At 32.4% G+C, this 16,612-nt stretch overlaps 1 protein-coding gene, 1 long non-coding RNA gene and 1 pseudogene across 6 annotated transcripts; 2 read left to right on the top strand and 1 right to left on the bottom strand.

The window, feature by feature from the left end:
* Window positions 1–6,440: 6,440 nt before the first annotated feature.
* On the top strand, window positions 6,441–8,023 carry LOC145105476 (transcription termination factor MTERF6, chloroplastic/mitochondrial pseudogene; annotated as a pseudogene). Of its 4 annotated transcripts, none has more exons than XR_013707333.1 (3): window positions 6,441–6,571; window positions 6,697–6,809; window positions 6,941–8,023. The product of XR_013707333.1 is annotated as a transcription termination factor MTERF6, chloroplastic/mitochondrial pseudogene, transcript variant X1 (transcript). The 4 variants fall into 4 exon arrangements; XR_013707346.1 differs by having other exon boundaries at window positions 6,460–6,575; XR_013707358.1 differs by having other exon boundaries at window positions 6,461–6,571; window positions 6,702–6,809.
* A 2,011-nt stretch (window positions 8,024–10,034) lies between these two features.
* On the top strand, window positions 10,035–11,372 carry LOC145104386 (uncharacterized). Its single transcript, XR_013707076.1, has 2 exons — window positions 10,035–10,332; window positions 10,855–11,372. It is a non-coding gene; the product is annotated as an uncharacterized LOC145104386 (long non-coding RNA).
* Window positions 11,373–12,041: 669 nt separating this feature from the next.
* SDH5 (succinate dehydrogenase 5) lies at window positions 12,042–13,558 on the bottom strand. Its single transcript, XM_079042541.1, has 4 exons — window positions 13,280–13,558; window positions 12,607–12,920; window positions 12,336–12,521; window positions 12,042–12,219 (listed from the first exon to the last, which is right to left on the bottom strand). The coding sequence occupies exons 1-4, from the start codon at window positions 13,428–13,430 to the stop codon at window positions 12,163–12,165; spliced, it is 708 nt and encodes a 235-aa protein (XP_078898667.1). The 5' UTR covers window positions 13,431–13,558; the 3' UTR covers window positions 12,042–12,162.
* Between the last annotated feature and the right edge of the window lie 3,054 nt (window positions 13,559–16,612).

Here is a 16,612-nt window from a genome sequence, read left to right as displayed (position 1 = left end):
CCGTTCTAATAATAAAGAAGGATCTATTGATTTTAGCAAAGCCCGAATTCTTAAAATCATTTCTCCAGAAAATTGGTCATCCAATCTTTCTTTCGAAAAACCCCTTTATCAATTTCCTGCTTATCCAAGATATTCATATTATGATTACCAAGAAGCTTGGACTAAAGCATTTTTTCTTCGAAACTATTCTCATTCATGGTTCATTTTCTTTGATAAAAATTTTACCTGTGAATATCCCAGATGGTTTGTCAATTGGTATCGCTATATGGGACTTGTTCCTAGTTGTTTACCCACTGAAATTCTCAAAGGCTTTTCTAAATTCAAAGAGCTATTTATTCAACAAATCCCAGAATTTGAATATTTGTTACAATTCACCATGTTATTTAAAGTTCCATGGATTATGTCCTGGACATTCTCTTATCAAGAAGCAACAGACTTCAATCCCCCTTGGCTCAATAGACAATTTCGTCTAAAATGGTGGGATAAAGTCACAATTTCTCAAGCAAACGAGCAAGCTGTTTTCAATCATTATCAATCAATGTATAATCAAAAGCCAGAAATTGAAGCAAATCTTATCAAGAGTCTATCTTCTCCAGATGCTAATCTTATTAGCAAAATTCGTGCCGCTGCAAACTCTTCCCCTGAAGATCTACAACAATATTTGATAACATTCGTAAACAGAAGTACCATCGTAAGCTGAACGATCATATTGAAAAGCTCTTTCTTCAATTTGAATATCAGGAAGAGAAGGTCTATTCCAATAATTTTTAATAGTTGGTTTTGGATTATTACCAAAATAATTAATCTTATTTAATCTTGAAAAATCATTTGTAAGCTGATTTATATCATCATTGTCATTTATGAATTGTTGAGTAAGATTGTCTAAATTTAATTCACTTTCATTATTACTTTCATCAGATTCGTCAAAAGAGTCATTATTTGTTCTTAACATATTTATAGATACATTTTTTGAAATACGAAAATTAGTAAGTCTTTTTTCTAATTCATCAATTAAATCTTTATTTCCAAGATTAAAATTTCCATTTATTTGATGAGGAATAAAGCTGACATTACTAGAACTTGCTATATTATTATAAAAATTTTTTGTTTTAATTTTATTTTCTTTTGATAATTGTAAATTTATAGTATTTTCTTCAATCCTATTTAGTTGATCTGAAATAGTTAAAAGAGTTTCATTTGAGTAATTATTTTGATAAATAATGTTTTGAAAACATTTTTCATTTGTTATCTGACTCGGAACTTTAACTAAAGGAGTTGCAATAAAATTATTATCAATAATGATTTCCTTTTTTGGCGGATACTCAGAAATAATTTCTTGATTAGTAATAACATCCTTGTATGTTTTTGAAGAAACAGGAAAAATAGTTTGCATTTTAAAAGGATAATCTATATTATGTTTAGGAGCATAAATTAATTCGAACCATTGAAAAAACGGAGAGTGAATTTGATTTGATAAAACATAATCTTCCCAAAGTCCAAAATGTAAAAATCTTATATAATATGAAAAGTTTTCTTCATGCCAAATTCTTTTTATATTATTATAATCTTTATAATATTCTTCTTCTTTTAAATAATCAAAATTAACATATGATGGTATTTTAGAAATATCTATATTAATATTCATTTTAACAAGTTGATTGATTTAATCTAAAAGATATATTTTTAATAATACTAAGTTGAGCACTAATAACAATAGTTTTATTTTTAATCATTTTTGATAAGCAATATATTATTTCCTTTTGAATATTATAATTATATGTGTCCTTTTCAGTATTAATTAATTTAATTTCTTCGTCTTTTTTAAGTTGTTTAATTCTATTTATTTCTTTAGAAATGCTTGCAATAATTTTCCATCTGGTCTTTAATAAATTATTCCAAAATTTATTATTATTACTACAACTAATCTGTCTTTTAGAACTCATTAACACGTATATTTAGATAAATTTCTTAAATAATTATCAAGATGTATATTAAAGGTTTTTAATACTGCTTTTATGTTATTAATTTCTTGTTCTAATTCCAATAGTTCTTTATCATTATTTATATTTTTTAATTCTAATATCTTTTCTTGCAAGAGTTTTTTAAATATTTTTATTGAATTTCTTAATCTCTTAATAGCAGTAACTCTATTTCTATTTAAAGAATTGCAATTTATTTGAACTTTATTAGTCATAATTGTTGTCTATAATTTTGAAGTTCATTAATAAAATCAGATTTAGTAGGACTTGGTAAACTTGTATCACTAGTTTGGTCTTCTTGATAAAGAGGTTTAGGAATAGGACTAGAATAGTCAACAGTTTTTAAATTTAAAGACTTTGATTTTGAAAGCGAAAATTTAGAAGTACCAATTTCAGGAATAGAACTAGTAGAAAATCTAGATGAAGAAAAATTTGTAGAAGAAAAGTTTATATCAACTGAGCCATCATTATGCTCAATTATATTTGAAATTTGTTTTGAAGAATCTAAAGATTTTGGTTCAATAACATTTTGTAAATTCCAATTACATGATTGAGTAATTTCTAACCATTTAAGTCGTTTAGGCATATGAACTTTTGTATGATTAGTATTTGCTTCGTAAATAATTGTTTCATTTCTTGGATTTGACAAACGGGTCTTTGGTTCTAAGGTAGTTGTCATGGTTTTATAACAAACACGATAAATAATTGCTAAAGGTTTAGAGTTATTTTTAAATTCTAAATTCTTTGTTTCAACAGTTAAAACCAAAGTGTCTAAAATATTTTTGTCAAATAATCCTACGGAAAAATTCGGATAACAATTAAAATAAATTGGTCCATTTGCGATATTTGTTTCTGCCATAGCTAAAATAGAATTTTGAAAATCTGTATGTCTTTTATCTCTTAATATTAAGAGAACAGGAGCATCAACACCAATTCTAAAAAGAGGTTTGATAGCAATTTGAACAAGACCTAAATGAAGAAATTTATATTTTTGTCTATGTTCGAAAATAGATCTTGATGATAACAAATTTATATTTTGTTGGTTTTGACCAATGGATAGGGTTTGTTCAGTCATTTTAATTGAGTAACTTTGAAAATAATCAAAAGTCCCTATTCTATAAATTGTGTTTATATTTGTTTTAGGTATAGTCCAATCATTTAAATTTTGTTCTATATTATCAATAGTTTCTTCAATAGAGTTTATATGATTATCATCATAATCTTGTTCTTTATTCATAATATTTTTACCAGTATCATATTTTTTAGATAATATGCGTGAAAATCTACTCATATTTGATTAATTTTTAGTTTAAAGATTTTATAAGAAAACTTACTTGTTTTATCTAGGATGAACAGAGAGGGCATCGGCCCAACGATGATTGTGGTCCGGCTCCGTGACTTACCATACTTGCACGTCTTACGCTAATCCAACCAATCACTGGTCTGGTCTCTGTATCATTCTTAACAAAACTCATAATTTTCTTAAAATTCTTCAAACAAAAATTAACCAAATAACAAACAGAGTTATCATACATACTAATCTCTGGTCTAAAACGTAGCTCTGATACCATTTGCTAACTAGTAGTTTCAGATATTTTTTGATGATAAAAATCATACATTATTTTATAAAACTGTTTTCTATCTTTGCTTCTAAACTCATGATTATGGATTAGAACTTGTAAAGCTTTTAATTGATTACAATAATAATGACGATTAGCTTGTATCTTTGAATCAGACATAATATTTCAAGCATGAATTTGATTATTATTAAATGCAAGTATTATTTTAACAAAAATTTCAAATCTTGTAGAATTAATAGTTAGAATAACTCGAAAAGAGACTGTCATAGCGATAACAGAGTTAAGACAATAATTGAATAAAATTCTTTGTTTAGAAGCAAAGATAGAAAACAGTTTTATAAAATAATGTATGATTTTTATCATCAAAAAATATCTGAAACTACTAGTTAGCAAATGGTATCAGAGCTACGTTTTAGACCAGAGATTAGTATGTATGATAACTCTGTTTGTTATTTGGTTAATTTTTGTTTGAAGAATTTTAAGAAAATTATGAGTTTTGTTAAGAATGATACAGAGACCAGACCAGTGATTGGTTGGATTAGCGTAAGACGTGCAAGTATGGTAAGTCACGGAGCCGGACCACAATCATCGTTGGGCCGATGCCCTCTCTGTTCATCCTAGATAAAACAAGTAAGTTTTCTTATAAAATCTTTAAACTAAAAATTAATCAAATATGAGTAGATTTTCACGCATATTATCTAAAAAATATGATACTGGTAAAAATATTATGAATAAAGAACAAGATTATGATGATAATCATATAAACTCTATTGAAGAAACTATTGATAATATAGAACAAAATTTAAATGATTGGACTATACCTAAAACAAATATAAACACAATTTATAGAATAGGGACTTTTGATTATTTTCAAAGTTACTCAATTAAAATGACTGAACAAACCCTATCCATTGGTCAAAACCAACAAAATATAAATTTGTTATCATCAAGATCTATTTTCGAACATAGACAAAAATATATATATATATATATATATATATATATATATATATATATATATATATATATATATATATATATATATATATATATATATCCTGTTTATGTATTTTTAAATCCTAATAGGAATCAATACACATAACTTTAGCAATACAAATTATAAAAAGAAGACAACTAAATTACTAAAATGGAATAAAATATTACATTTAAAAAAAAGTTTTTATTAAAAACTAAGTAAATAATGAAACACAAATAACATTAATACAAAATAATACTTAAAGAAAATGTATAACAATAAACAAATGAAATCAATTATAAAAAAATATATATGAAAGGTATAAGGCTATGGAGAGTGGTCACATCCAAGCCATCGGAAAAGCGTTGTCAACTCAGCGTCACGTCAGCTCCACCACCAACCCACTAGACATTGTAAATGGTTACCACTCCACAATATATATATATATATATATATATATATATATATATATATATATATATATATAAACATTAAATTAATTAAAAAACATAATTTATAACATAAATAAAATTTTAAAAACATAGAAAAATAAAATCACATTTCATTAAGTAAAAACATAGAAATTTAAAACATAATTACTAAAAAACATAAAACATACCAAATAAAACATTACATTACTTAAAAAATATATAATTTATATATATATATATATATATATATATATATATATATATATATATATATATATATATATATATATAGCTGAGGGTTTAGTTTAATTTAAAAATAAGTAAAAAGGTATAATAAGATATAAAAAAAATATTTTCAGGGACCATAATTGTAAGTTCAATTAAAAACAAAGTGGATGAACTGTTGTTGCTGCTTGCTTGCTTCCTATTCGTCGTCTTGGTCCGTATTTGCACCCACTCCACACCCAAGTCACCAGCCCTTGGGGCGGTGTTCACGCGTCCCTACTCCCTTGGGCTGTCACGTCTACTTTCATACGTGAGTTGATCCCCCACTCTGGATAGCTTAAGACAAAAACAAGTCATAGTAGATTCTAAAACATAAGTTCAGACTTACAGTAACTTTAATCTGACATTGCGTATATCAAAGCATAACAAAAGTAATATAACCACAAATGACGAAGAAGAAGAAAAATCATACCTGTCTCAACGACGATGGGGTGAGGCAATACAACAAGAAGGTTGAGATTGGCAAGCATCGTTGCTCTCCCGCTGCTAGCATCGTTTGTTTATCCGGTGGAAGAGATGATTTTCACATTGTATCTCATCATTTGAAGATTATTTATTTACTTTTGACAATGTAATCTTTTTTATTTTCTGTAACTTCTCTTTTCCTATTTTTTTTTCTCTATTTTATCTCCTTAATGATAAATGTTTACTATTTTACTTTTGTCGGAAAATACATTTTAATTCTTAGATTATTAATTTTAAAGTTTGATCCACCGATACTTTATTCTCTTTTTAACCTTTTGCAAATCAGGATGGTCCAAAAATTAGTAATCGCCTAAAAATGGTGAGGAGCCAATATTAGTATTTACTCTAAACTAGTAAGTTAATTTATATATATATTTTTGATTTTAGAAGACAAAAAAACAGGGGTCCATGTCCCTTCTTGGCCCCTAAAGTGATCCGCCCCTGTATATTTTATTTTAAATATATCTTATTTTACAGATGTTTATAGATGTCATCAGCAACCTATATACATTTTACATTTAAAAAAACAAACAACACATAAAATTAAAATTTAGATGAAGGGGAAGGTAATCATTTACTCATTTAACACAAGGCAAGCACCAAAATTGTTATAAAACCTTCCAATATGGATTAAAACTGAAAAGAAAAGAAAAAATCTTTTTGAACCTTATCTAAAAAGACTACCTAAAGAGAAAGGACCACAGTTGTAATTTTGTCAAGGATATAAAACAGAACACTACCACTGCACAGCCAAAGAAGTAGAAAAGCAGCGGAAGATGAGGAGATAAGGAGACTCTAGAATCGACGTTGTGCCGCTCCCGGAGATATCCATTTTTGGTGGTTCTCTCATCTCCAGTAAGTGCGTTTCCTCCGTATATTTTCCTTAATCCACATAATTATTCCTTAAATTTAGTAGAATTAGAAGTAAATATGAATTCTTAGCCATTTTGGAATGAGCTATTTTGTTCCTTTTTGTGCAGCATAGCCTAAAGTAGTATAAATGACGTCATACTTAAAGATTATGCCTCTGGAATTGTAAGTTGCTAGATGACTTCAAGTATTTTGGGGGTGGAGACATACAATTAAAATTAAGGTAGTGGACAAGTATCAAGTTGCTTATCCTATTTCTATTCGTTCTTGTTGCTTTGATTCTTCAAGTGCAATGTTGTATATATCTGGCATGAGGGCATGAACCAGTTCTGTTTTGTTTTCCCAATATTTCAGGTGATATGGACATCAGCAACAGCCACAACAACCACATCTTATGGTTCTTCAAGCATAAAGGTTTCGATGACAAAGGCATTAACGAAATTTTGAGAAAATGCAAACGCCTCGAATCTGTCCAAAAACAAAACCTATCTGAAAACTGGGATTACTTAAAATCCATTGGAATCCAAGAACGAAAGCTTCCATCAATCATCACAAAATGTCCCAAAATCATGACCCTCGATCTAAACCAAAAACTCATCCCAATGATCCAAAGCCTCACAACCCTCTCAACAAAACCCGAAGAAGTCCCTTCCGCCATAACCAAATTCCCCCACATTTTAACCCACAGCATTGAAGAAAAACTTTGTCCACTCCTCGGTTTCTTCGAGTCACTCGGTGTGTCAGGAACTCAACTCGGTAAATTAATCCTCCATAACCCTAGAATCATAAGCTACAGCATCGATTCGAAGCTTTCGGGGGTAGTTGACTTTCTTGTAAACATCGGTTTGTCCAAAGACGGAATGATCGGGAAAATCTTGGTTAAAAACCCATCGATTATGGGTTACAATGTTGAGAAGCGATTACGACCCACAACCGAGTTTTTACTTTCGTTAGGATTAACGAAGTCTGATCTACAAAAGGTAGCGATTAATTTCCCGGAAGTTATATGTAGAGATGTGGATAAGATTTTGAAGCCGAATCTTGATTATTTGAAAAGCCGTGGGTTTGATTCGGGGCAGATAGCGGGTTTAGTGGGGAGATATCCACCGATTTTGATCAAGAGTGTTAAGAACTCGTTGGAACCGAGGATTAGGTTTTTGGTGGAGGTGATGGATCGGGGAATTGAGGAAGCTGCGGATTATCCTGAGTTTTTTCAGCATGGTTTGAAGAAGAGACTTGAGAGACGTGAGAAGCTTTTGAAACAGAAAAACGTTTCTTGCAGTTTGAGTGAAATGCTTGATTGTAATCATAAGAAGTTTCTTTCAAGATTTGATCTGGTTGCGAAAATTGTTTAAGTTATTCCTTCCATCTTCTCTTTGTGTAATTTGTAGTTGTTTTGAAGATTTTGTAATGAGAAATTAAATTACTCTCCTATAATTATTTCTCCCCACTAAAATTATGACAAATCACCATTCAATTTAATTTTATTTGATATATTTTTAATATAGCCTTAATGAGTTAGTTAAAAAAATATGGAATGATGACACTTGTCATAATTTTATTGGATAGGAACATTTGTAAGCATAAAAAATAGGAAACAATTTAATTTCTCGCATAAAAAATAGGAAGCAATTTAATTTCTCTTTTGTAATATGTATAATATGTAGTTGTTTTGAAGAGTTAAGCTCATGAGCTCTATATATATATATATATATATATATATATATATATATATATATATATATATATATATATATGAGAATTTTAACTACTTAAAAGAGAAAGTCAAGAAAATGAACTTTTCTCCTTATCCAGACAAAGTAGCTGTTGGATTCTGTTTCGGATTCTTGTTCAATCTTTAGCTGATTATTCTCATTAGGAAATGAGTTTAGGGCGTGTTCGGCAAAATTAGCTGGGAGTTGGTAGCTTGTAGCTTTTGTTAAACGCTACATGAAGTAGCATTTGGATTTGGAGCGTTTTGTTTAAACTAAACGTTAGAAGCTTGTAGTGTCGAACGAGGCTTTCTGTTTAAAACATAGCGTTTTGTCAAACGCTAGAAGCTAGAAGCTCTCAAACGCTCTGTGCCGAACACGCTCTAGATCAGAAGAACAATAACAAATTTTCTGTTCACAATGGCATACATTATCTTCAGATGAATTCATGTTTATATAAAATCTAATGAACAACTTGCATATTTCTATTGACAACCACTTGCGGGAATTTATGGCTTTTGGGGACATTATTCGCGAGTGTGCAATTAGGAGTGTAAACGAGCCGAGTCGAGCCGAATACTACCAAGCTCGAAGCTCGGCTCGACTAAAATACTCGAGCTCGAAACTCGGCTCGAACTCGACTCGAGCCTTGATTTTAAGCTCGAGCTCGGGCTCATGAAATACTCGACAGTCTCGAGCTCGGCTCGATTAATGTTTTTAAAAAAATCAAAATCACTAAATTGAGTAAGAAATATTTAACATTCCACATGCAAATGTCCAAACTACCAAAAAAACCACTATTAATCACATAATATCAATATAACATCAACCATATATGTCATAATTGAATAATTATAAAGAAATGACATATATGCTATAAATAAACAATTATAAAGAAATGACATATATTTAAATTACACTAAGCTCGACTAAGCTCGCGAGCCTTACAGGCTGAGTATTTTAGTAATCGAGCTCGGCTCGATTAAGGTCGAGTTGATTTCGAGTATTTTCCGAATCGGTCTCGAGTTTCTCACGAGTTGGCTTGTCTCACTTACACCCCTATGTGCAATTGAGGCTGTTGGAAAAACAATGGTGTTTTGTCACAACCCAATTTACACTCGTGGAGTTAAGTTTGATAGATAAAATGTACACCTCGTTAATTCGTGGTTGAGATTTAGGGGGTGTTTGAGATTGTTTTTTAGTCTAAAAAGTCATTTTCAACAAAATGACTTTTTGTCTTATAGTTTTTTGCAAAAGAAGGTTTTAAAATGTGTTTGGATTATCTTTTGAGAGAGCAAATAAAAAGCCAAAAGTCACAAAAAGTCACAATTTCTAGCTTTTAAAATCACTCATTTTTCTTCTTGTCAAAAAGTTATTCTAAAAGGACTTTTAGAATTACCAAACACATTTTCAAACTTTTAACTTCTTGGAAAAACTAAAAGTCCAAAAAGTCATTTTGAAAAGTAATCCTAAACACCCTCTTACTATTATTGATAATTGAAAGAAAAAAAAAAGGTATTTAAAATATATGTCAAATATGGGATATTTTTTGAATAAATGTGATTATTTGAGATTATTAGATTAAAGGTTATTTTAGATATTTTTTTAGTTTTCTAAAAGGGTTTTTTAAATTCCTTGACTTATCTTCTTGCTTTTTGATTATTATTTTAATAATTATCGTTTATCGAGAGCAAGTATTTAAGTTGATTCGGTTATTGTCGCAGCAGGAACTTCAAGCAACTTCACACAAAACCCAACAGCTTTTGCCTTTTACTTTTAGTGGGTGGTTCAGAACACACGGTTCTTTCCCTTCGCCACGCCGCCTCCGCCACCCTTCGATTCGCTTCATTCCTCCATTTTTCTAGTATCTTCAAGCTCCATCGGCACCACATACTCATGCTATACCGATCTTATGAGCTACAATTCGCTTAATTTTCTTCGATTTGCAGATTTTAGTTTTAACCACCGAACGCGTAACTGTTGTTGGTGCTATGGTAGAGCTTGATTTTGCCAAAATTGACGTCTGATTTCCTAGTAAGTTGCTTTCGAGAACTCTGTATTGGGTTACATGTTGTTTGTGATACAATTTGGAGGGAGACGATATGAATTCTTAGTTTATGCAATCGAACAAGAGTTCATGCGCTTTTCCATACCCTGAATTGAAGATTTTCGTTATGAATGTTGTTATAAATCGTTTTGAATCGCTTATGATCGCCACATTACATAATTCAAACTCAATTGCCGATCCTACATCCATCTGTACGTGCTTTTAGATGTTGCGAATGGGTACATTGAACATGACTGATTTAGCATAAGGAATACATATTATGGTTACTAAATTAAGCATCAAAACACAGATGATGTTATATATGAGACTAATTTTAGCCCAAACAAAGATGTTTATGATCACAAACTTATCTCTAAAACTCGGATTCTTTCTATATTTCGAACTGTAAAGACGTTATGTTATACCAACCTAATTTAATTTAATAAATGTCCTTCATGAATTAGTGAATTGTGAAGCAAGCATTAAATAACTTTCCATGAACAATCTAGGAAAAACAACGAAGATGGGTTCTGGTGATCGAATTCCTCATTGGAGTGTCTTTGATAATGTGAAGATGATACCTTCAAAGCCCGAATCTCTAATGGCAGCAATCAATTCGGGTATTTCTTCTCTAGAGTATGCCAAGGCTACGAAGCTTTTGAATTCTTCAGTTCCTTATTCGAAGGATAAGAAGAGAATTGATGATGAAAACCCTAATTCCTCTTCTGTATATGATGTCCGAAGAGCAGATGAAGCTTATAAAGAAGGACTCGCGTATTTGGCTGCAGGTGATCTTGAGGAGGCTTTTCAGTCCTTGAACTTGGCTCTTTCAAACTGCCCACCCACTAAGCCTGCAGTGGTTGCTAAGCTTCAGTCTCTTATTTCTCTCACAGCTCAACGCCTTCAAAAATCTCCCGCCTGATTTTCGTTTGCTTTCTTGTAGTTTTAGTGAAAAATTTTACTCAAGTTGCATATATGTTATGTTCTCAGATTCTCAAAAATTTTACTCCAGTTTCCCATTATGTTTTGTTCCCCTTTTTTCTAATTGTATATTAGATAAAATGCAAGAAAACTATTTTAAGATAAATTTGTCCCTTGTGGTTTTGGTAAATCACTAAATCAGTGTGTTTAAGTAAAAAGCTGGTTATCCCATGGTTGAAGATTGTTTGATTCAATCATGTGTCAACTCTATTTTGGAGTGTTTCATACCAAGCGATCACCAGTGAACGCGCCCTAAAAAATTCTCTTGGATCAGACTTGTCAATAGTAGAAGACATCGCAATGGATTGGGAAATAAATTATGAACAAACTAAATAAAATATGATTTAATTCGACATGAAAAAAAATAAACTTGTAATACATTTGTGAGTATCATACAAGTTTATGCTAAACTTTAATAACAAAACCATGTATCTTATACAACAATTTGTATGAATAAATGACGTTTAAGGAAAAAAAAAATTATGAGAAAAATAACCACGAGCATGGGAATGGAATTGGAAGGGCAAAATAAATGACACACATTCCTTCAACCATTCCATTTCATCATACAAAACAATCGATTTTCATTCTAATGGAATTAACCATTCCATTCTTTCCACGATTGCATTATACCAAACACTACCTACGAGTGCTGTTATTTTTCTTTCACAAAATAACTAAACTACAAGTTCAACAAAAAAAAAAGGAAAACTAGTTCTAACACAATGATTCCTCCATTATTATTTAGTTGATGAGCAGATAACAAAATCCAACCAAAACAGCATTTGTGAAAACAACAATAGCAAGGATAAAAAGGTGAGCTATGAACCAGATTTTTATGCTCTGTGCTCAATATATGAACCAGAAAGTCCAGATGTTCCCAGAACTGTCACCTGCAATTACAAAATAACATAGTTTCAATAACCATTTCCTAATATTCCTTCCCCTATTCAATCATATCAAAAACTACAATAATGATTTCTTAGAGAGAAAGAGAGAGATGCAATACCCTTCCCCAATCACCACCAAGACCACTGCATCTCATTTTGAGATGAATAAGTTTCATTCCCAGCTCATTCTCAACTTTTTTCCGCAAATACCCCTCATCTGCTCCAAAAGAGTTCAAGTATGCATAGTAGCGTTCAAAGGCTACAGTTAAAGCATTAGCAACATCACTCGATAAAGGTTTCACATCCTGCAACATAATTTCACCAATCAGACAAAATTTCATTAAAAAAAAGACATATAATGATATAAAGCTTCCATGAAATTAATGTTACCTCGCCACTCAGTCCAACACTATCATCAATTTCCATTTTCAAAGTCACAAGGAACCCTGTAAACTCATCAACTGCTTCTGCAGCACGTAGAAGGTTGGCTAATGCTTCTTGGCTAGCCTTGTCTTCAGTGTTCTTAGATAATGCTCGATTTGCTTTGTTGACAACACTGTCTGGAAGTTCAGCCCAGTTTACAGCCATGAGCTCCTTGAAGGCAACCTTGATATCACCATCTTTAATGTCTGGTAAGTGTGTCAACCCACCATCAGTCAAGCATCGTGTGCTTCCAATTCCCATTGCAAATGGAGAAAGACTTTCTATATATAGAGAATACCAGAATCAGCTTTCCCTTTCAATGTCAGAAACTCGATTGAAGAACAAAACCAGAAAAAATCTGATGTGAAATATGAACAATTGGCATAGTGTGAATAGGTTTTCTTTCTTCATCTAACGAATCATGCTTCCTACGCGATTGTTTCGAAATCAAACTACTAAAACGTAGAGAGGATACTTCACGGAAATAGTATTGAAAAAATCCTGAATTCCTGATAGACATTATTAGCCCTAAAATCATATGATGTCGTCATAAGATGCAAATTAACAAATTCAAATTATTCTTCTCGTGGTAGAACAATAGATACATAGAAACAAATAAAACGACGGAAAAGAACGTTACTGTGAGGTAGTGAAGATGAAGGGTGCTGAAGGTAGCAGATTCCACGGCGGAGGCATTGGTTGTTGCTGTTCACGGAGGTGGGGGCGACTAAAACTACAGATCTCCTTGCGATCGAACGGTAGAGAGATCTCATCATCACCAATTTCTCCATTGCTGTGTTGATGTGTTTAGAGTAAGGATCGGAAAACGCTTCTCGAGCCCTTTTGGTATGCAGGAATGTCTTTGTTCTTGCAAATGAAAAGGACTCGGATGTTAACAATCAATTTCCAAAGATAATTTACATTTAAGTCCCATACTTGAAATATATATATCAAACTAAGCCCTATAATATTTGTTAGCTTTATTTATTTTAGTTGAGTTCGATTCCGATGAGTACTCCATTTTTGGTGAAGATGTGATGACAATTCTCATCAATCAATTTCGTCAAGGGTAATAACATCAAACGCAATTATTAGATTTGACAAACATAAAAAGACTACAATATCCTTATAATTTGTTTTTTTAAAATTTTAAATTTTTATAATTAAAAAATAAAAAGTCACCCTACCCCTCCCACCCCATCCGTGATACCCCTTTCACACACACAAACACACATGTACACACAAGAAACATACATATCCTTTTTATATCATCGACATTCTTCTCCTTTTTTTATCTAATGTAAATAAGGTCGCAGTTGTCTATACCTTCAATGGACTTGACCAACTTTGTCAAAAAAGATGCTACATTGATCAGAGTGTCATCGGACCTCTACAACCCCATTGAAAAGGTTCTATATACCTTCATCGGTCTTTCTGGTGACAAAGTTCCCTTTCTATCGCCTCCTCTCCACTAACGAACGAATCTGAAGCTGAAGCTTCCATGGTTCACTTTCCACCTACTATTTTCCAAAGATTAACATATCGGGAGCTTTCAAATGAACATATATGCTCTATTTGCCGATGATAATTCATGAAAACAATCCCATTTGATTTTGGTGAATTACATATTATTGGTTTGGAGCATTAATATATTATCACCACGAACTCAAAATGGCATCAAAGCTGTAACATCCAGATTTTCAGAAGTATTATGGTGTAGGTTAATCTTGTGATTAAAGGAGGGACTCGACGAGTTGAGGGTCTAACTCGCCGAGTCGAGTCGGGTTTCTCCCGTGGATTTAATGAGTGGACTCGACGAGTCCGAGGAGAGGGACTCGCCGAGTAGGCGCTGATTAGAGAAACCCTAATTTCCCGGGTTTGAGACTTATTTAAAGGAACTTATAGCCTCATTTGCGGCTACCCTTCCTTGAGAGCAAACCCTAAACGTGTATGGAGAGCCATGAGAGTCTTAGAAGCTAAAACTTGGAGTAAACTAGTGCATCTCTTGAGGATGAAGAGGAGATCACCCATCAAGGGAGCTAGAGAATCAGTGGATCTGGTGTAACTTCGTGCAAGGGCATGAGTAAGAGGTAAAAGCTTGCACCTTTCTTGTTATTTAGCTTAGATCTTGTAGATATGGAAGATTAGGGTTTCTTCTTCCATTGTTGGGACTTTGTTTGCATAAGGTCTCTCATGAGGCCTAGACTTCAGATCTGGACCTTGAGAGGTCCAGAGAGTCCAAAGATTATAGCTTTAGTTAACCATAGAAGAGTTAGTGTGGTTAATCATCCTTGTTAGAGTTATATTGGCATTAAGAGATTTATATGCCATGTTTAAACGTAAAGCTTGCAGCTTTACGTGACAATCGACCCTCAGGAGGGTAGATCTAGTGTTTGGGGTGATGGATCTGCCTTAAATCGTCTGAATGAACTCGCCGAGTCGATGAGCCGACTCGACGAGTTGGTTAGGGTTGTCCCGAAGAACTGAATCAGGCGATAGCTCGACGAGTTGGGGGTCAATTCGACGAGCTGAGCTGGACCGTCACGAGATTTCTGAGGAAAGTAGTGTTGGGTTTTGAGCATTCTAACACTTCCTAAGTGTACATGCAACCCTATTAAACCTTGGATCTATGTTTGTCTAAGATACATGCAAAATATTATTTTCCAAGGTTTATAACCTATCTAGCATGGCATGGGGTACTTTTAACCATAAAAGAACTAGATGAATTACATACATTTTGTTGATTGTTGATTCCTTGGAGTTTGAGAGCCAAGCACCAATAATGTGAATGCCTCAAATGGAAATCACAAATCACCACAAACTTGGAAAATGTATGAGAGAGTATACTAACTCTTGATTTTGGCCAACACACTTACACACACCTTAGGGTGTTTTTCATGCAACATAAGCTTGTTTATATAGTGTACATGGTTAGGGTGAAACCCTAATAACCCATGTCTTTTCCTCTTCCAAGGATCCATGGGTAAAAGCTCCATGGATCATCCATGGACTTCCATATAAGCTTAGCCCATTCCCAAATGAGTGTTAGCCCACACCATATAAATATAATAGCCCATGATTTAATTAGTCTTCCTTTTAATCACTAAATTAATTCATAATTAATTCAAGATTAAAACTAATTAAGTAACATGACTTTATATTAATATATTATAACTTATAATATATTAATAAATCGTAAGTATACAACTCTCATAAAATTATCCATAACTAGTTTGGGTGAAGTGCAACCCAAATGGACCATGCCGGGTCGGGTCAAGTATATACCAAATAAGTTATGGAGTTAGACATCTTATCCAACAGACTCCCACTTGGATAAGTCTAATAACTGTATTTGCCTATATTACTTCAGGAACCAACCGGCAATCGTAGCTCTCGAAAACTCTTGTGAACTATGAAGCGCCATTTTAGATAAGTGATCATATAATCCTCTGCTCTCATGATATCAGCCGGACAAATACATGGAACAATGTCTTACTTATTGTCTAGCAGTTGTTTCTCGATTTCCGATTTGTTTGACAAAGAACTTAACTGAACACATCAATTTAGTTCTGACCGGGCCCGGTACATGGGTCAACACAAAATCATCGAGGGGCCCAGATATCGCTTCTATTTCTAGAAGGAACAGATAAACTTCGGCTCATATGCTTGTTCTACTATTTATTGAATTGCACACAAAGGCACGTTTTATAACATCAAGTTACTGATGCGTTTACGTGCAATCAATGCACAACCAACTCATAGGTAACAACTCATATCTCTAGGTTTGAAGACTTATATGATATTACCGTCTCACGATCACTCGAGATAAATTCCATGAAGTGATACAAGTGAGCGTGGGTTTATTCCAATACTCATAACTTATGAGTACTCATGAATGTTGTAGCAACCATTGCTATGGCTAAACACCTTTAGTCATCTACAATCCCAATTCATGACAGTCTTGATTCATACC

The sequence above is a fragment of the Lactuca virosa genome, chromosome 1 (assembly GCF_052849685.1).
Source record: "Lactuca virosa cultivar CGN04683 chromosome 1, Lactuca_virosa_CGN04683_v6, whole genome shotgun sequence".
NCBI lineage: Eukaryota > Viridiplantae > Streptophyta > Magnoliopsida > Asterales > Asteraceae > Lactuca > Lactuca virosa.
This window is presented reverse-complemented; position numbering and strand designations above follow the sequence as displayed.

Excerpts from the sequence above, each read along its gene's own strand:
- SDH5 (XM_079042541.1), bottom strand. The coding sequence starts at position 13,430 with ATGGAGAAATTGGTGATGATGAGATCTCTCTACCGTTCGATCGCAAGG. Across the intron at positions 12,921-13,279 it reads TTCATCTTCACTACCTCACA|AAAGTCTTTCTCCATTTGCA; the intron begins GTAACGTTCTTT and ends CTCTATATATAG. Across the intron at positions 12,522-12,606 it reads GTGTTGGACTGAGTGGCGAG|GATGTGAAACCTTTATCGAG; the intron begins GTAACATTAATT and ends ATTATGTTGCAG.